Source organism: Salmo salar, chromosome ssa05 (assembly GCF_905237065.1).
Source record: "Salmo salar chromosome ssa05, Ssal_v3.1, whole genome shotgun sequence".
NCBI classification, from domain to species: Eukaryota; Metazoa; Chordata; class Actinopteri; order Salmoniformes; family Salmonidae; genus Salmo; species Salmo salar.
In genome coordinates, this window is record NC_059446.1 from 55,409,490 (window position 1) to 55,426,042 (window position 16,553).

A 16,553-nucleotide genomic window follows, 5' to 3' on the forward strand; every position below is an offset into this window, starting at 1 on the left:
AGGAGGCTCCGCTCTCTCCTCTCTCCTCCCCTAAGCTGTAAGGAGGCTCCGCTCTCTCCTCCCTCCTCCCCTAAGCTGTAAGGAGACTCCGCTCTCTCCTCCCTCCTCCCCTAAACTGTAAGGAGACCCCTCTCTCTCCTCCCTCCTCCCCTAAGCTGTAAGGAGACCCCTCTCTCTCCTCCCTCCTCCCCTAAGCTGTAAGGAGACTCCGCTCTCTCCTCCCTCCTCCCCTAAGCTGTAAGGAGACCCCTCTCTCTCCTCCCTCCTCCCCTAAGCTGTAAGGAGACCCGCTCTCTCTCTCTCCTCCCTCCTCCCCTAAGCTGTAAGGAGACCTCTCTCTCGCTCTCTGGGCGTAAAGTGATAGCACACAGAGGTTAGAGAGGGACAAGGGTCATTCTAACACCAAGGTGACAGCCAGCAAACTAGGCCACGGTCTTGGACATCTTAGGCTTCTCTAGTTGAGACAGTTACAGACTCCAGCTAAAGCTGTCACTCATGTTACAAATCTAAGATGGTTATACAGTAGGTGGGATGAGGGGTTGCTACGCTATTGAATCAATGTTAGGTGCAATATATTTTGCACCTAAAAGTGGTCGAATGTCCCGTTGAGATGAACAACAGTAATCACATTGACAATATAGCTAACAACCTTTTCAAATCTAAATCAAATCAATTATTCAATTGTTCCTATTGATCCTAAGGCTTTGTGTAGAAAAGAGAAGCAATGTACTGTATACATAATACCTATACAACTATATACTGTACACGACAAGGTTTTCATAGTTTTATACAAACCCTAGATTAGCCGTACGCTGTTGTGCGAGCAGAATAGGTGTTGGCTCTTGCGTTCGGATGTGAATTTGCTTACAACTAGCTAGCGCACTGCCCATGACAGTTATAGACCTCAGTGTTAGCAGAGGAGCGATGACCTCTTCATTTGCATTGACAAGATTACATCATGGCATTTGCTTTAAAGGGCATTTTTCAATTAAACGGTTATAATCAATATATCGCTATACACATGTTATACCAATATACTGCATTGAACTGCTACTTTTGCCCATGCCTGTATCTCCAGGCCAGCATTATAAATAACATGCAAACCTCATCGGCCATTTGGTGCTCGCACATGTGACCAAGCGTCTGCGTAGCCAAGCGCTAAAATAGAACTTATTTCCATTAGTCGCACTGCAAGTCCCCTCCTTATTGGATATCAGGAAGATAAACCCACGCGAAAGCTTCAAAGACAAAAGAGGAGAGATTAACTAAAGATAACGAACTAAAAACGAACTAGGTTTCCCTTTTTACCTGTGGATTAATCGTCGGAGTAGAGAAGCACGATTTTGTATGACTCCGGGTCAAAATTCTACAAAGAACCAGCTAATAAAAGGACCGTATGCAGGTCAGGTAAAATAACAACCCAATGTCCATCTCCTAGGACAAACTAGCTAGCAAAAGCTAGCTGGCTAAATGTCTATGAATGTTTCATGTGTGTTTCGACCTGCCCCAAATGAACATAGTTGGTTTTGATATTTTAACCTGCGTGTTTGTGTCTGTTGTGGATCGACAAAATCAACATGCATGCGATGATGGACGCGCAAATATATATTCTGGGCCATTGAGGTGGTTAGACGATAAAGATCCGTTCAGTCCACCCACACCTCATATCCTTTACAGTGATGCCTAAAACCCCAAATGCCTATTGAACACTAGATTTTCAAAAGGGGAGTGCTAAAAACCAATGGGGAACGTTAAACGGGCAACTAGGTCTTCTAAAAATGTCAAAAATACTTGATTTGAATAAAGTGCAAGAGAGAAAAGATCAATAGATCAGACCCATAAGATGTAAGATGAATTGTAAGATGCGACTACCGACAAGAGAATATGGAGAAAACACCACAAAATGGTTCTGAAATGGCCCATACTAGAGCATTTTCTTAAAGGGAACTTGTAACATATCCTCCTGAGACCCAACAATTCATTTTTGTCCACTCTCTTTGACATGCCACTGTGTTAAGTCCTGTTGTACCTGAGAGGACATTCTGGGTTTTTCAATGATCTCACATGAGTGGGGGTGTGACCTGGATAACTTTCTCTTCCTGGATTTTCAAAATGGCTGCCAACACAATTAGCATGTGTTGTGGTAAGAAGGTAAGTGTGTGTATTTGTGGAATTATAATTTTTGTGAGTTTGATATTCAAATTCCTTCTAGTAAATATCTTAGAAATAATTTGTAGGGTTTTCAGAGCAGTGTAATAATTTTTTCACATTAAATAAGAGCTAAAGAAGAGCTTGTTAATAAATGCCCTCTGTAGTAGACATCAGGATGTGACAACTATGTTTACCTACTGTACCCATTTACTGTAATATACATTTTTCATATTTACTATCAACTGTTTCTTTATGTCCACTACAGTGCACATAAAATGATTTACAAAGACACATTTGTAAATCATTTTAACTCAAAATAGTTTTTTTGGCTGGGTGTCAGGAGGATAAGAGTATTTGGTGTGATTTTAGGGATTGGCTTATATAGGGGAGTTAAGTCCATTCAAGATCAACAAATCTCTTGGTGTTGCATCACAATCCTTCTTTTATGTCAATGATCTTATACTGCACAGCATACACATCTCAGCGATGCTGCCGATGTTGTATGTTCGATTAAAATAGAGAGGCGACGCTTGAAACGGCGATGCCGGGTTTGCATGTCAACATTTCCAAGTCTGCGCTTGACACATTCCTTAGCCTTAGGGTCTCCATAGGCGAGGTGGTGAAGAAAGAGGTCCATCGAGTTTAGCACAGTGAAAACATTACATCCAGCGTGAAGTACATCCAGTGTACAGCACTGCGTACACCAAGTAGAACCCTGACCAACTGAATGACAAACGATGACAAAAGACAACCACATAAACAACAGTCTCATATCAACCCTGAAATTAAAAAGGTTCATTGTGTGATACAATGCACCTAGTGAAAAGGGGCTTACTCTAACTGTCTGACAAAATAAATGAGGCTAACTTTTCTTGAAAGTAGAAGAACGATCGTAAACGTTATGAAAACAAAATGTGGAACATTGTCTGTGACTAAACCAGTCCAAACATTTGGTAACGCATAGTTATGTTCCCCCGTCTCTCGGGCTAATTCCCACCAAGCCCAAGATCACCCAAGGTGGCGACTGCCTTCCTATCACTTAAAAAACGAAAAAAGAGCAATGACAACTATTGAAAAAAGATGGCTATTTAGTCTCCTTTTCTCTTTTGGTTCATAAAACAAGTTATGTCCTTTCTTAACAGTTTTGGCTTTATTGGTTCCTCAACCAATGGCATAGCAAACTCAAATGAGGTGGTGGTGGAGTGAGAGGAGGTGGACCTTTCCCCTGTTGTGCCCCACTCATGGGGAGGAGCTGCTGCAACCAGGCCCCTCCATATTCCTCACAATGGGAGGAGCTGGTTGTTTTTTTTAGGGAAGGAATGGTTCATCCTCCTCGTCCTCATTACTAGGGCCCGGGTCACTCAGACACCTCATCAGCCCTGGGTTCTTGTTGCCCCCCTCTTCCTCTCCCTTCTCCCCTTTCCCGGCCGACTTCATCATCAGGCCTTGGTCCTCATCCCGGTCGGCCCCCTCCCTCTGACCCAGGACCTGGCCCTTGGCACCCTCCTTAGAGAACTCGTTCAGCATGTTGACAGAGTCCGGGGACTGGGGGGAGGCTAGGTCCACCTGGATGGTGGGGACGCCGTCTGAAGACGCCTTGATGTTGTAGAAGGCGTTGGGGTCTGCGTGGGGCAGGCAAGGAAAGGGTTAGCGGACGGTACATTACTCCAAACAGTGGAGGCCAACCCAAGGGCACGTTGAGTAGGCAAACGTTGTGTAATGTCGCAGATAGAAATGTCATGAATAGAGCTTACTTGATTCCTATTCTACATGGTAAGTGTACAGTTGTTCCATATAATATCTTTATTTCGGAACGTTCCACCGCGTCATGGCATGGCTTGTTTAGTAGAAGCAGGTGCGCTAGTGCTGAGCTGGCCTAGAACAGCAGCTCACACACTGTGCCTCTCTACGACTAGGGTTGGCCAACCCTGACTAGAACAAATACGTAAACAGTTCCCCGAACAAAAATAGACATACAAATTCACAAAAAGACTCACATTACTCATTAAAAAAACAACACAATCATGAACAGACAATTACAACGGTGTCGCCGCATCATTCCGTAACCTGATCATGTCAATCCCATGAAGAAAAAAAAATGTATGCTACAATCATACGTATTGCATTTACAAATGGAAGCAAGCAACATTTACATGCATATACAGTACGTTTGTAGCCGAGGCCATTGGTCACCACAGCCTTCTACACTCACTAGAACTGTACTACATACCTGGAATTACTTTGGCCCCTCCCTTCTCAGCTTTGAAACCACTGCCTACAATGAAACCAAGCGCAATGCTGCTTTACATGCCAACTTACACATGCAAACATATTTCCAGTCGAAATACAATAAAAAGGTGGAGTAGCCTACTGTATAAGAGCGTAATATAATAATGCATTCTGCAGATAGCATCATTGACAGCCCTTAAACATTAGAAACTGTACAATCTTGCCAAACTAAGTATACTACGTGTGAAGTAAACGGGTTCCTTTCGACTCAAAACTACATCAAAATGTATTTTTCAAGTGATAAAGTGCAAAGGTGCCCAAAAGGTCTGCGACGGAACAGGTTTGCTTCCATCATCTTTCCTGTTGCTTCAAAAAGGAACCTTACAACAAGTGTTGGTTCACACTACTAAGCCAAGCCAAGCTAGCCTGGTTACACATCCACCATAGTTCCTGGAACCATGCTGGAAAGGACCATTTGAAAAGAAATATCAGCGCCAGACCAGTAACGGTAGAGGTTGGCACGATGGTGTAAGAGGGGAGTGTCAGAGTGTGATGTGGGTGTAGGATGGACTCACCTGAGGCCAGTCTGGCTCTGCACATGGTGGGGGAGTCGGGAACTGTGCCAGGGACTGTGAGGTAGTTACTCATCTCTGTCATCTGTTCACAGGCACACACAAGCAACCCTTTAAATATACAAGGGTTGTGGGTTCGATTCCCGCATCAGACACACGTAGTGAATACTGTACGTCGGCGACTGCCAGTCACTTTAGATTAAAGCGTAGTGCCATACAGCCATATTACTTACGATACGTTGTCCATTTTAATGGAAATGATTTAGTGAGGTCAACTATACAGAAAGAAATGCATTACAGCAATACATCCAAACGCTAGATAGGCCTACACCAAATCAATACAACACAATATGACTGCCAATATCATAAAGCCCAACCAAGACACATCTTGAAGACAAAAGTGCCATTAAAGTTTGACAGGTCAGTAAATTGTGTTTACCGGTCTGTCGGGATCAGCGTTTTCCTCATACAGTGCCCTTTAAAAAGTTATTCAATCAAAATGTTACTTCATTTCCAAAATAAACAATTCTGCTAGGATCTGCAGAGTCCTCAGTCTACAGTGCCCTTTCTAAAATCAAACAGTTCTATTTACTTCCATTTTCATTACATAATTAGAGACTGATTAAATGCATGTTGGCCATCGGGCCACAAGGCTGCATAAATGAATCAGGAACTGATTGTGTCAGGCAAATTAATTGAGTGTGGGGGACACACACACAGACTAAATCCATCATAGTTAGGCTAAATTAATGTGATTGTTTTAAAGAAAGTTTACTACTGTGAGTAGTGAGAGAACTTTGAGTCTGGTTGTCTGTTGAAGTTCTCTCTATGTCTGGGGGAGCATGGCTTCCAAAACGGATTTTGCTACATTTCATCGTTTCACCCAGAAGAACAGATGTTATGACCAGATCGAAAGAACAGCGTTTGACCACGTGGGCTTCCATCCTTAATCCACCCTCTTTCAGAGAGTAGGCTGTTTGGACCGATTACTTTTGGGAGGACTGCATGTATCCGTCTATTTATGTATCGTTTGCCCATGAGGGGATAAATATAGTTCTATTGAATTAGTAGAATTCCAGACTAAGTGAGCACAACAATGGTGAACGCAGCGTTCAATCTGGTTTAACCAGGCTAGGAGAGTCTGCAGGTCTTACCTTCTTCTCTAGCTCGATCAACCTCTGCTTCTTCAGGATGAAGTCATTCCATCCGTCCTCGAAGGGATCGGCCACCAGAGTGTGTCTGTTGTAGGAGCGCAGCTGGAGGGAGAGACAACACACACTAAACTCACACTATGGGACAGGAATGCTATTGAGCTAGGACCACATAATAATAATAACAATAATACACTTTTCAGGCACCAGAGTGGATCTGTTGTAGGAGCGCAGCTGGGAGGAAGGAGAAACAAAACACATTCATTCAACTCACACCACGGGACAGGGAGGTCTAGTCTAGGACCACACAGCAACAATGCACACTTGTATTCATAACGATACGGGCTCACGACTACTTCAGTACTATAATCTTAAGAGATTTTACGTTTGACAATACTAATGAGGACATGACAAACGAAGCAATGTATGTAAAATGTATGCAAGCATGACTAAGTCGCTATGGATAAAAGGTTCTGCTAAATGGCATATATTATATCATGTTAAATTGTCTTCTCTTGACTAACAGAGTGTGCATCTGAATTCCTACATTACTAGCCGAGAGCAAACCCCCCCCAAAAAAAAATGGATCTGAGATCAGCTTTGCAGTTGCCCTCCTGATGTTACCCCTCAGATTAGCAGAGGGTAAATCTGATCCTGGATCAGCGCTCACCCTCTGACGGGTCTTCTGCAGGTTACTCCTGAGGATCTTCCTGATCTCCTCCTCACGGCCCTTGGTGAACTGAGGCAGGGCCCGCTCTGCTACAGGAGGCGGCAGCTTCTTGGGCTGGATGTTCCTGGGAGAGAGGACGGAGAAAAACAAGAGACATGTTGACTGCGGCTCTGTGGATAACTATGGTTGTTGGCCATTACCAAGCTCTTAACTCACTTAGCAATTACTTCCTGTAACACCCACGAGAAAGATTCAGGCACATTTCTCCCATACCAGTTATTTACAGGAAGTAATTGATAGTTCAGCCTCTTGACTTTCAAACCTCTGGCGCTCGCAGACAATGTGGAAATGGCTTTTAAGTGTAGCGCTGGTGAGCTTAAAAGGAGCTGGAGGAGGAACGAGGGCGGAGCACTCACTGCATGGAGACCTGCGAGGGCATTGCGGAGGGCAGATTGACGCCCCCGCCGCTCTCCACCAGCTCGATGGCCTGCTTGAACTCCATCTTGTGGTAGAAGGCGATGAGCTGCGGCTCCTTGTAGCGCTCGCCCGCTATCAGGCACTTCTTTATGTACTTCTTGTTGAAGCGGTTTAGCCTGAAGGGGAGAGAGGGAGAGATCGGAGAGATGAGAAAACAAGTCAACCTTTAAGTCCTTTTATCCAATTGCCTCCATGTCTTGTTCCCGCCATATTACACAGCCATTACCAGCCTCATTAAAACCTTAAAGGTTAATTGATGAAAAGCTCTTGAATAAGAGTAGAGCACACACACACAACATTGGGAGACCGTGTTGTCACTGGCAGGAACACACACTGTGAAAACGGAGCGCTATAGGATGAGCCCAGCGTTTTCATCAAAATGTTCTAAAAGGAGGGACTCTACACCAGAGAGATCGATCCAGTTAGACGTCGTGTTGTCTCGACGCTCTAAAGTCTGTTCGGAACTGGATCTGAAGGTGAAATATGACAACTGCCGGGTGATAAATCGGCTTACAGAGATGTCTGAGCAAATCTTCTACATGGTTCTCTTGAGAGAATAACTGCCACATAGAACACCCATGGGCTGTTCAAACGCCATACTTTTGTGGGTAAATACTGCATAGGGAATCAAAACGCACAAAATGATTGAGGTTCACTCGGTTAGGAATGGCGATGCTTTATGATTCCCATCACATTAATGGATTCGGTAAGGTTTCATTTGAAGGAAAAACCCATCTGTTCTGAAAGATAATCCACTTAAGGTGCTAGCTGTTACTGCCAACGCCCGAAGGATCGCAGCGTCACCGCCACGTTTACGGAGTTAGCCTTAGGATCTTTCTTGACACTGTTAAAACTGAGAACACAAGTCAAACCAAAGGAAAGAGACTGTGTACTAGAAAGGTGTCACGTTAAGGATCTTAACTTGAATAAGAGGTAATCAAATGTTTTTATACGGTGAAAATAAAATATACAGCGCTTGTCACCGTGACCCTTTAAGTCCACCCTTTGCTACCTACTTGTCTTTCCAGTGGTGATGGCCGTAGTGTCCACAGATGTCCTCAATGCCAGTCAGCAGATGGTCCAGGAACTACGGGGAGAAAACAACGTTTACGTCTAAAAATTGTATCTACGCTAACCAACAAGAGGGACAGATATTTGAAATGTTTTTTTTTAGTTTTTTTTAATAGGGAAGTAAAAAGTGTAACCAAGCCTAATCTGTTACTACTTTTTCCTGTCTCTTTTACATAGTCCAGAGAGGTATATTTTCACATCATACAGGCCACCATTTTGTCATTTTTTGGATTGAGTAGCCTAAGTAGCCTTTTCTCCATGGAGATTCTCCCACTTGCAACAGTGATTGGCCACAATCTGGCCAATAGAGAGAGCATTAGGCCTAGATGATGTCCATCACGTTCACAGATTGAAGCAGAGAAATAGGAACTGGCAGATGACATTCAGTTGGTGGTCAATTTTGTTCCTGTATTTTGATTATGGCCACTGCTGTGACAGTTCTGCACAGGGACAGTTTGACATGCAGAGTTGCTATGGGAACAAGCAGTTTGGTCGTGCCACTGAATTTATTTTAAATTTGCATCGAAATCGACACGCATAGCAATATTCTAGGGCAGCGAAGGGATTTTCTTGACAGTAGTTTCTGCATCAGTTCTATCTCTGGTCGAAGAAAACGTTCCCATTTCTCACAATAGTACTTTATAATGAAAGCCTCAGGCAAGGTGACACACAGTACGTCAGGGTCAGCCCCAGGTGCCAATTAGTCAAGAGATTCTTGAGTAAAACAACTGCAGCCTCAAATATCCATTCATCAAACAACCTACTGACCAATTTGTGAGACCACAAACCTAATGGTTCAGACACTAAAACCCTGAGGGACTCCTCCTGGCTCTAAGATGCCCTCATCCACTCCCGGTGCACTCCAGGAGTCCTAAAACAGCTCGGTTGACTTTACATCACTGCCATTTACAATGGGGAAGAAGCTATAAGCTGGTAACCGGGGCGTCTAGCCAAGAGCGCCGGTGACTCATCGCTACTCGGTGCACCAGAGAGCCAACAGAGCCCCGTAGAGACACACTGTGTGCGTGTACAGTACGTGCCGTGACATTATTCTGTGGCTATTATTAGCAACAGTAGCTACCGAGAGACGGTGTGCCGTGCTGCTCAGTGGTCACTCGAGGGCAGAGAGAGAATGACCAGTAGCACCAGAGGAAGCCAGGCCTAAGCAGGGGGATTAAACTTGCCAATCTGGCAACCAGGGTGGATGAGTTGGTGGAGACAGTGGAGAATGAGAGGATGGTTTATTGGGAGCCATGGAAACAATGCAAGAAGTTTAATTAGTCCGAGTTAAGAGGAAGCAGGGGAATGCTGCTTTCCATTATTAAAACCCCAGCAAGGCAATGTCAGCAAGACTAAATACATTAGCAGAAGATAATTCCATTAATGGCCAGTACGGGAGAAGCGCAGAGCAATATTTGGCACTCAACATGTAATGACAGTACTGTAGTCTGGACAGATACTGAATTTGAAAGTCAAAATGGACATCCCTCAGATTGAAATAACCAAATCGTTCATTTATCCACAGCCATTAATGCAATAGCCCGTTTTAAAAACGGCAAGCTGGTTAGATAATTACAGTGAACAAGACCAGCCTTGCAATGTAGCTTCAGTGAGTTTCTTGCTCTTGAACTGCAAATTTCATAACCTGACCCAGGGCCTGTTGGGCCTGTATTTATAAAATGTCTCAGAGTAGCAGTGCAGATCTAGGATCAGTTCTGCCATTTAGATCTTAATATCAGCACTCTTACCATGAGCCGCTTTATGAATACGGGCCCAGAGCTCGTATTTCCCCAGGAGGAAATGAACTTGTCTGATGGGTGGTCCGGCTACAGAGGAGGGGTTAGAGAAGGAGAGGCCAGGATGTGAGGGGGTTGGTGATGGTTAAAAAGGTTACCTGGGTGTGGATCTCCTCATTGATGGAGCGCTTGGCCTCCTGCTTCTTCTTCACGGCCAACAGGTCCACCAGGGGTTTGATAGTCATGCCCTGAATAGGGGAGGAGGAGAAGAGAGAAAGAGAAGAAAGGTACAATTTGAGATCCTAAAGAACAAATGATAAATGTCCATCTTTAAATACTACGCGACACCAGCGACCCAAGAGAAGCCTGCAAATGTCCATTTCAATACCTTTCATTCGTGTGCATGTTCGTTTCCACTGGCTATGGGCAGATGCACACATTCACACTATGAGGCGATTTGCGATCTAATACATATTGATTAGGCCGTACCAAATCTAAAACATGTCACGCACACACACCACACACAAGTCAGGGTCGCCCCGAGCCTTTTTTCTCTTATAGTGTGTCAGGAGTTGCTAAAAACCTTTCCTCTTGACTCGAAGCAGCAGCTCAGGTGGAAATAAAATGCTAAAATGCATCCAATGTCCTCTCAAACAATTTAGCAGTCAAGCGACATTTGCATTTAAATGAGATGTGCTGGGAAACGGTATTATCAGTGCTGGTTAATATACCACTTGGCATACTGGTTCAAGCAATCTCTTATCCTGTTCCAGTGTGTGTGTGTGTGTGTCTGTCCGTTCCAGTGTGTGTGTGTGTGTGTGTGTGTGTGTCTGTCCGTTCCAGTGTGTGTGTGTCCGTTGTCCCAGTGTGTGTGTGTGTGTGTGTGTCTGTCCGTTCCAGTGTGTGTGTGTGTGTGTGTGTGTGTCCGTTCCAGTGTGTGTGTGTCCGTTCCAGTGTGTGTGTGTGTCCGTTCCAGTGTGTGTGTGTGTCCGTTCCAGTGTGTGTGTGTGTCCGTTCCAGTGTGTGTGTGTGTCCGTTCCAGTGTGTGTGTGTGTGTGTGTGCGCTGTGTGTGTGTGTGTCCGTGTGTGTGTGTGTCCGTTCCAGTGTGTGTGTGTGTGTGTGTGTGTCCGTTCCAGTGTGTGTGTGTGTGTGCTGTCTGTCCCGTGTGTGTGTGTGTGTGTGTGTGTCCGTTCTTCCAGTGTGTGTGTGTGTGTGTGTGTCCGTTCCAGTGTGTGTGTGTGTGTGTGTGTGTGTCCGTTCCAGTGTGTGTGTGTGTCCGTTCCAGTGTGTGTGTGTGTGTCCGTTCCAGTGTGTGTGTGTGTGTGTGTCCGTTCCAGTGTGTGTGTGTGTGTGTCCGTTCCAGTGTGTGTGTGTGTGTGTGTGTGTGTGTGTGTCCGTTCCAGTGTGTGTGTGTGTGTGTGTGTGTGTCCGTTCCAGTGTGTGTGTGTGTGTGTGTGTGTCCGTTCCAGTGTGTGTGTGTGTGTGTGTGTGTGTGTGTGTGTGTGTGTGTGTGTGTGTGTGTAGGCTTTAGACTTAATCTCCTTGTGAGAGAGAACGATACGTTATCTGGTTAACTATTAGACCCTGAGTGGATGACAACAGATTCTGGCCCTTAAATAATACCCCTGCCAGCACCATGCACGCACACACCCAATCCAAACACATGCATAGAAAAACTTATGGATGCTAGCTAGCTAGCTAGCATGCACCCAATCCAAACACATGCATAGTATGGATGCTAGCTAGCTAGCTAGCTAGCTAGCATGCACACACACACACACACTCCAAACACATGCATAGAAAAACATATGGATGCTAGCTAGCTAGCACGCACACACTCCAAACACACACATGCACTTACACATTCTAACACCACTCACACACACCTACTGCAGCAATCGCACAACTGCAGGTGAAACCCCCACCTAGTCTACAGCTAAGAACATCCTAGACTGCCAGCACTGAGTAAAAAAAAATGAATAAGTCATTTACTGAGGACATTTATTTCATAAAAGGCTTATAGAAGGCTTTATTTTAGTAGCTGCCATTTTGGGGATACTCTGCTAGATGACGAGCATCCTAGAACTTCAGCATACATCAACAGCTTCACTGTAAGATGAGTTTGCTCAGCAGGACTGGGGAATATCTGACACATGGAGCTTCAAACGGACCGTGTGTGTGTGTGTGTGTGTGTGTGTGTGTGTGTGTGCGCGCGCGCTTCAAAGTAGTAGCTGCAGTGACATTTTGTCACACCAGCAGTGCAATGGGTTCAAACAAACATTGCAAACCATTGAACACTTTAGGCCTTAAAATATACTAGGGACAAGAGAGCAACAGCACAATTTAGTAGCAAAGCAACCTATTTTGACCCCAAAGCACTCTGTAATATAGTCAACTTCCTATATTTAGTGTTCACTCAGTGACACATTTGATTTGATAGTCTTTTTAACTTTCCATAATTTCAATCTGAAGACATAAGCAGAATTAGAGGGTTGCTAGCCAGGTACCAGCTCTTTTTGTGCCATCTTGCCAACTCCTATGGTGATTGGCGTGACAACTGTGGTGATTGGCGTGACAACTGTGGTGATTGGCGTGACAACTGTGGTGATTGGTGTGACAACTGTGGTGACTGGCGTGACAAGGTGCCTAGATATCAGATCTGGGACCAGGCTTCGTGCTAATGGACTGGCCCAGTACCCACCTGTACAAACACGGTGAAGAAGATTTCGGTAATGATGGCGGTGAGGAACATGGTCCTCATGGGGAAGTGGTCCTTGTCTAGCAGGTAGCCCAGGGAGAAGGCAATGGCCCCTCGCAGGCCACCGTAGGCCACAATGAACTGGTCCTTGGTGGTCAGCTTGACGATGCGGAACTTGTTGATGATAAAGGTAAGGCCCACCACGCCTGGGGGAGAGAGAGAGAGCGCACAGAAGTGAGTCAACCTTCAAGGCCTTTTATCTGATTGACTCCATGTTTGCGCCCTCCTTACACACAGCCAATACCAGCCTCAATAGAACCTAAGAAAGGTTAAGGATCCACTTTCCAAATTGACCAAAAGCTTCTGAGAAAGAGGAGTAGAGCCCACAAACTACATTGGAGACATTGGAACACACATTGTGAAACTAGCAGATTGTAAGAATCAGAAACTATAGGATGTTTGGTGAGAATAGAGAATGGTCAATGGGGATCAAGTGCAATGTCAAGTCACTAGGTTTCAAACTGGCAAGTAAAGTCATATGGAGGTCTGCATTGAATCTATCTATAACTGCAGAAATGGCATAATACTTGAAAGAAATATTCATGCTTCCTTTTTTAGGGACGTGTATCTGACGAGTCTGTTGACATCTGGGCTTCCTCGATGTGAAGACCAAGTGGAGGTCACAAGGGGCACTTCCTCTAATAGTTGCCTCATTACCTAACTGAAATGTAGTGACTGGTATTTCAGTCTGGCTCCAATAATAACTATCCCTTGTCAAATTGAGAATGTAAAAAAATCTGTATCGCATCATCTACTGAAACAACTTGATCAAATTATGACAAACTATGAGAAAGGTAGGCCTGTCACGTCATTTCTCTCACTATCTTTTGGAATCTGATGTAGAGACTGGTACAGTACAAGAAGGTATCAGTGTCCGACTCACCAATGACTCGTGACACCAGACAGAGGATGACGGTGACGGAGACAAAGGTCCAGTTCCAGGCGTGCGGCCCGGCCACCGTGGCCACGCCCAGGAAGATGAAGATGAGGGTCTCGCTCACGCTGCTCCACATCTTCAGGAAGTACTTGACGGTGGTGTGGGACTTGTGGGATATGTTGGCCTCCACGTAGGGACGCATCACCGCGCCGCACGCAATCAGCCTGGTGAGAGAGAGAGAGAGAGAGACACACACACGGGAAGATTATAAATGGAGTTCTCTAAGAAAGAAACCTATTCTTGTCTGACAACGTCCCATCATTTAATGTCTATTCTGAATTGTAGCATCTTAGAACGAAAACTCCGGACACAGAAGTACGCTTTAGTATTTCATTGGAACTTAATGATTCATTTACTGGCTGCACCTACCAGAGGTTCCCTGAGCAAAGAAATATGGCAGACATTTAAAGGGCTACGGATATAAGGAAGCAAACTCTATATTGTAACATAAGCATTTTGCTACACCCGCTCGCTATAAGACGTGCTAAAGTGTGTACGTGACCAATACATTGTGATTGGATTTGATATTGATGCAATATAGTGATGGGGGGTGGGGGGGATTGTTACAGTTACACATCGCAACATTATTTTTGGACGATATTATATCGATATTTGACTCCAAGTATCGATTTCTGTTACTGTAGGTAGCATTAGATGGCGCTAGTCAATTGTACTTGAACCAAATGGTGAGCCAACGTTTTTAGAACTTATATTTCCCTGACTGTTCAAAACTAGTTATCATGCCCGCTCTTTTTTTATTTAACCTTTATTTAACTAGGCAAGTCAGGAACAAATTCTTATTTACAATGACCACCTACCAAAAGGCAAAAGGCCTCGTATGGGGACAGGGGCCTGGGATTTAAAAAAATTATAGAAAATAAATATAGGACAAAACACACATCACAACAAGAGAGACAACACAACACTACATAAAGAGAGACCTAAGACAACATAGCAAGGCAGCAACACATGACAAGAGCATGGCAGCAACACAACATAACAACAGCACAAAACATGGTACAAACATTATTGGGCACAGACAACAGCACAAAGGGCAAGAAGGTAGATACAGCAATACATTACACAAAGCAGCCACAACTGTCAGTAAGAGTGTCCATGATTGAGTCTTTGAAGGAAAAGATTGAGATAAAACTGTCCAGTTTGAGTGTTTTGTTGCAGCTCGTTCCAGTCGCTAGCTGTAGCGAACTGAAGAGGAGCGACCCAGGGATGTGTGTGCTTTGGGGACCTTTAACAGAATGTGACTGTCAGAACGGGTGTTGTATGTGGAGGATGAGGGCTGCAGTAGATATCTCAGATAGGGGGAGGGGGGAGTGAGGCCTAAGAGGGTTTTATAAATAAGCATCGACCAGTGGGTCTTGTGACGGGTATACAGAGATGACCAGTCTCGTCTCTCTGCAGCAGACATTTAGTGAGCAATATGTTTGGAACATCCAATTGCCGTATCGAAACGCAATACATATAGAATTGTGAGAATCGCAATACATATCTTAAATCGGCACTTAAGTATCGTGATAATATCGTATCGTGATAATATCGTATCGTGAGGTCCCTGGCAATTCCCAGCCCTAATACAATCCTGCCATCTATTGGTAAGCATAATACTTAACATAACTATACCAGGGACAACATTTATAACCATGTTATTATTGATAAATCAGAGCGCTACAACCCCGCCTGGAAAGCGCACTCCATTCACCTTTTATGGTAACAAACACCCTAATTTGCGGTATGATTTGGAAATGTTGGAACCGGGCCATGACAGTTTCTAAAAGAAAGCGCAATGGCAAATGTGATCACATTTCTGTAGAGGTGTGGGCAGAATGTTTGAATCTTTTGCAGTGCCAAACACTGGCCACGCATTCGGCAAGATTGGTTGTCCTTTCAAACTACTTAAAGGTAGCCTAAATGCTATATTCCACACTTCTATGCACAAGACGACTTGTTGTTCAATATTTTGTTTATCGATACATGATTGTGTTTCTATCTCCTGTCTTGGTATAGGCTCAGATTATATAGGCTATGATGTCGCACTCCTATCGCACAGCACTGTAGCCTGCACACTGTCAAATAGACTACCGGTCTATTTACTTTCGAGCACGTTGAATGAGCAACTGATAAACGGTAGTCTACTATTTGTTGTGTAGCAGGAATAAACCAGTCATGTCAGAAGAGGAGAGACATGTCCTGCCATAGAAAAATGACTTAGGCCTATATAACAAAATAAATACGTTAAGACTACACGATGCTATGCGATCGCCTTGCCAACGGCAAATGTATCAGTTTCATCATTAGGCCTACGTTTGACGGTTTTCTACTAGCCTACAATTATTATTATAATTCCTGTGCATCAAACACTTCCTTTTCCTATACAATTAATCAACCACTAGAAGTTGTGCATAAGCATGGTCTGAGCTGTATGAGGTGAAACGCACACTTTCCCACAAAGGGAAAACTCTCTACTTCTGATAAATGAGGCCCCATGTTACTGCATGAATCCAACTACCTACAGTGTAAATATAGGCTACATTACATTCAGGTTAAAGCTCATGGCAAAGTTATAGCCTAGTACTTCACTGCACCTGTACATAGCCCATCTATAATTTAGCCCAAACTACTACCTCTTCCCCTACTGTATTTATTTTATTTATTTTGCTCCTTTGCACCATATTATTTATATTTTATCTTTGAACTTTCTTCAAACTACAAATCTACCATTCCAGTGTTTTTCTTGCTATACTTTATTTACTTTGCCACCATGGCATTTTTTTGCCTTTACCTC

General features: G+C 44.1%; 1 protein-coding gene across 2 annotated transcripts in view; it reads right to left on the bottom strand.

The window, feature by feature from the left end:
* Positions 1 to 238: 238 nt before the first annotated feature.
* Positions 239 to 16,553, bottom strand: part of LOC106605147 (sodium/hydrogen exchanger 1) — a 49,866-nt gene continuing 33,551 nt past the window's right edge. The window contains exons 4-12 of one of the 2 annotated variants that reach the window (XM_014200499.2): positions 13,700 to 13,917; positions 12,760 to 12,962; positions 10,216 to 10,305; positions 8,267 to 8,337; positions 7,190 to 7,366; positions 6,774 to 6,897; positions 6,107 to 6,208; positions 4,956 to 5,037; positions 239 to 3,773 (exon numbers count right to left, since the gene is read on the bottom strand). In XM_014200499.2, coding sequence (XP_014055974.1) covers positions 3,460 to 3,773; positions 4,956 to 5,037; positions 6,107 to 6,208; positions 6,774 to 6,897; positions 7,190 to 7,366; positions 8,267 to 8,337; positions 10,216 to 10,305; positions 12,760 to 12,962; positions 13,700 to 13,917 — 1,381 coding nt within the window. In that variant the 3' untranslated portion in view covers positions 239 to 3,459. Of the gene's footprint in view, positions 3,774 to 3,797; positions 4,427 to 4,955; positions 5,038 to 6,106; positions 6,209 to 6,773; positions 6,898 to 7,189; positions 7,367 to 8,266; positions 8,338 to 10,215; positions 10,306 to 12,759; positions 12,963 to 13,699; positions 13,918 to 16,553 lie in introns of those variants that run through there. The other variant, XM_014200500.2, reaches the window with a different exon arrangement.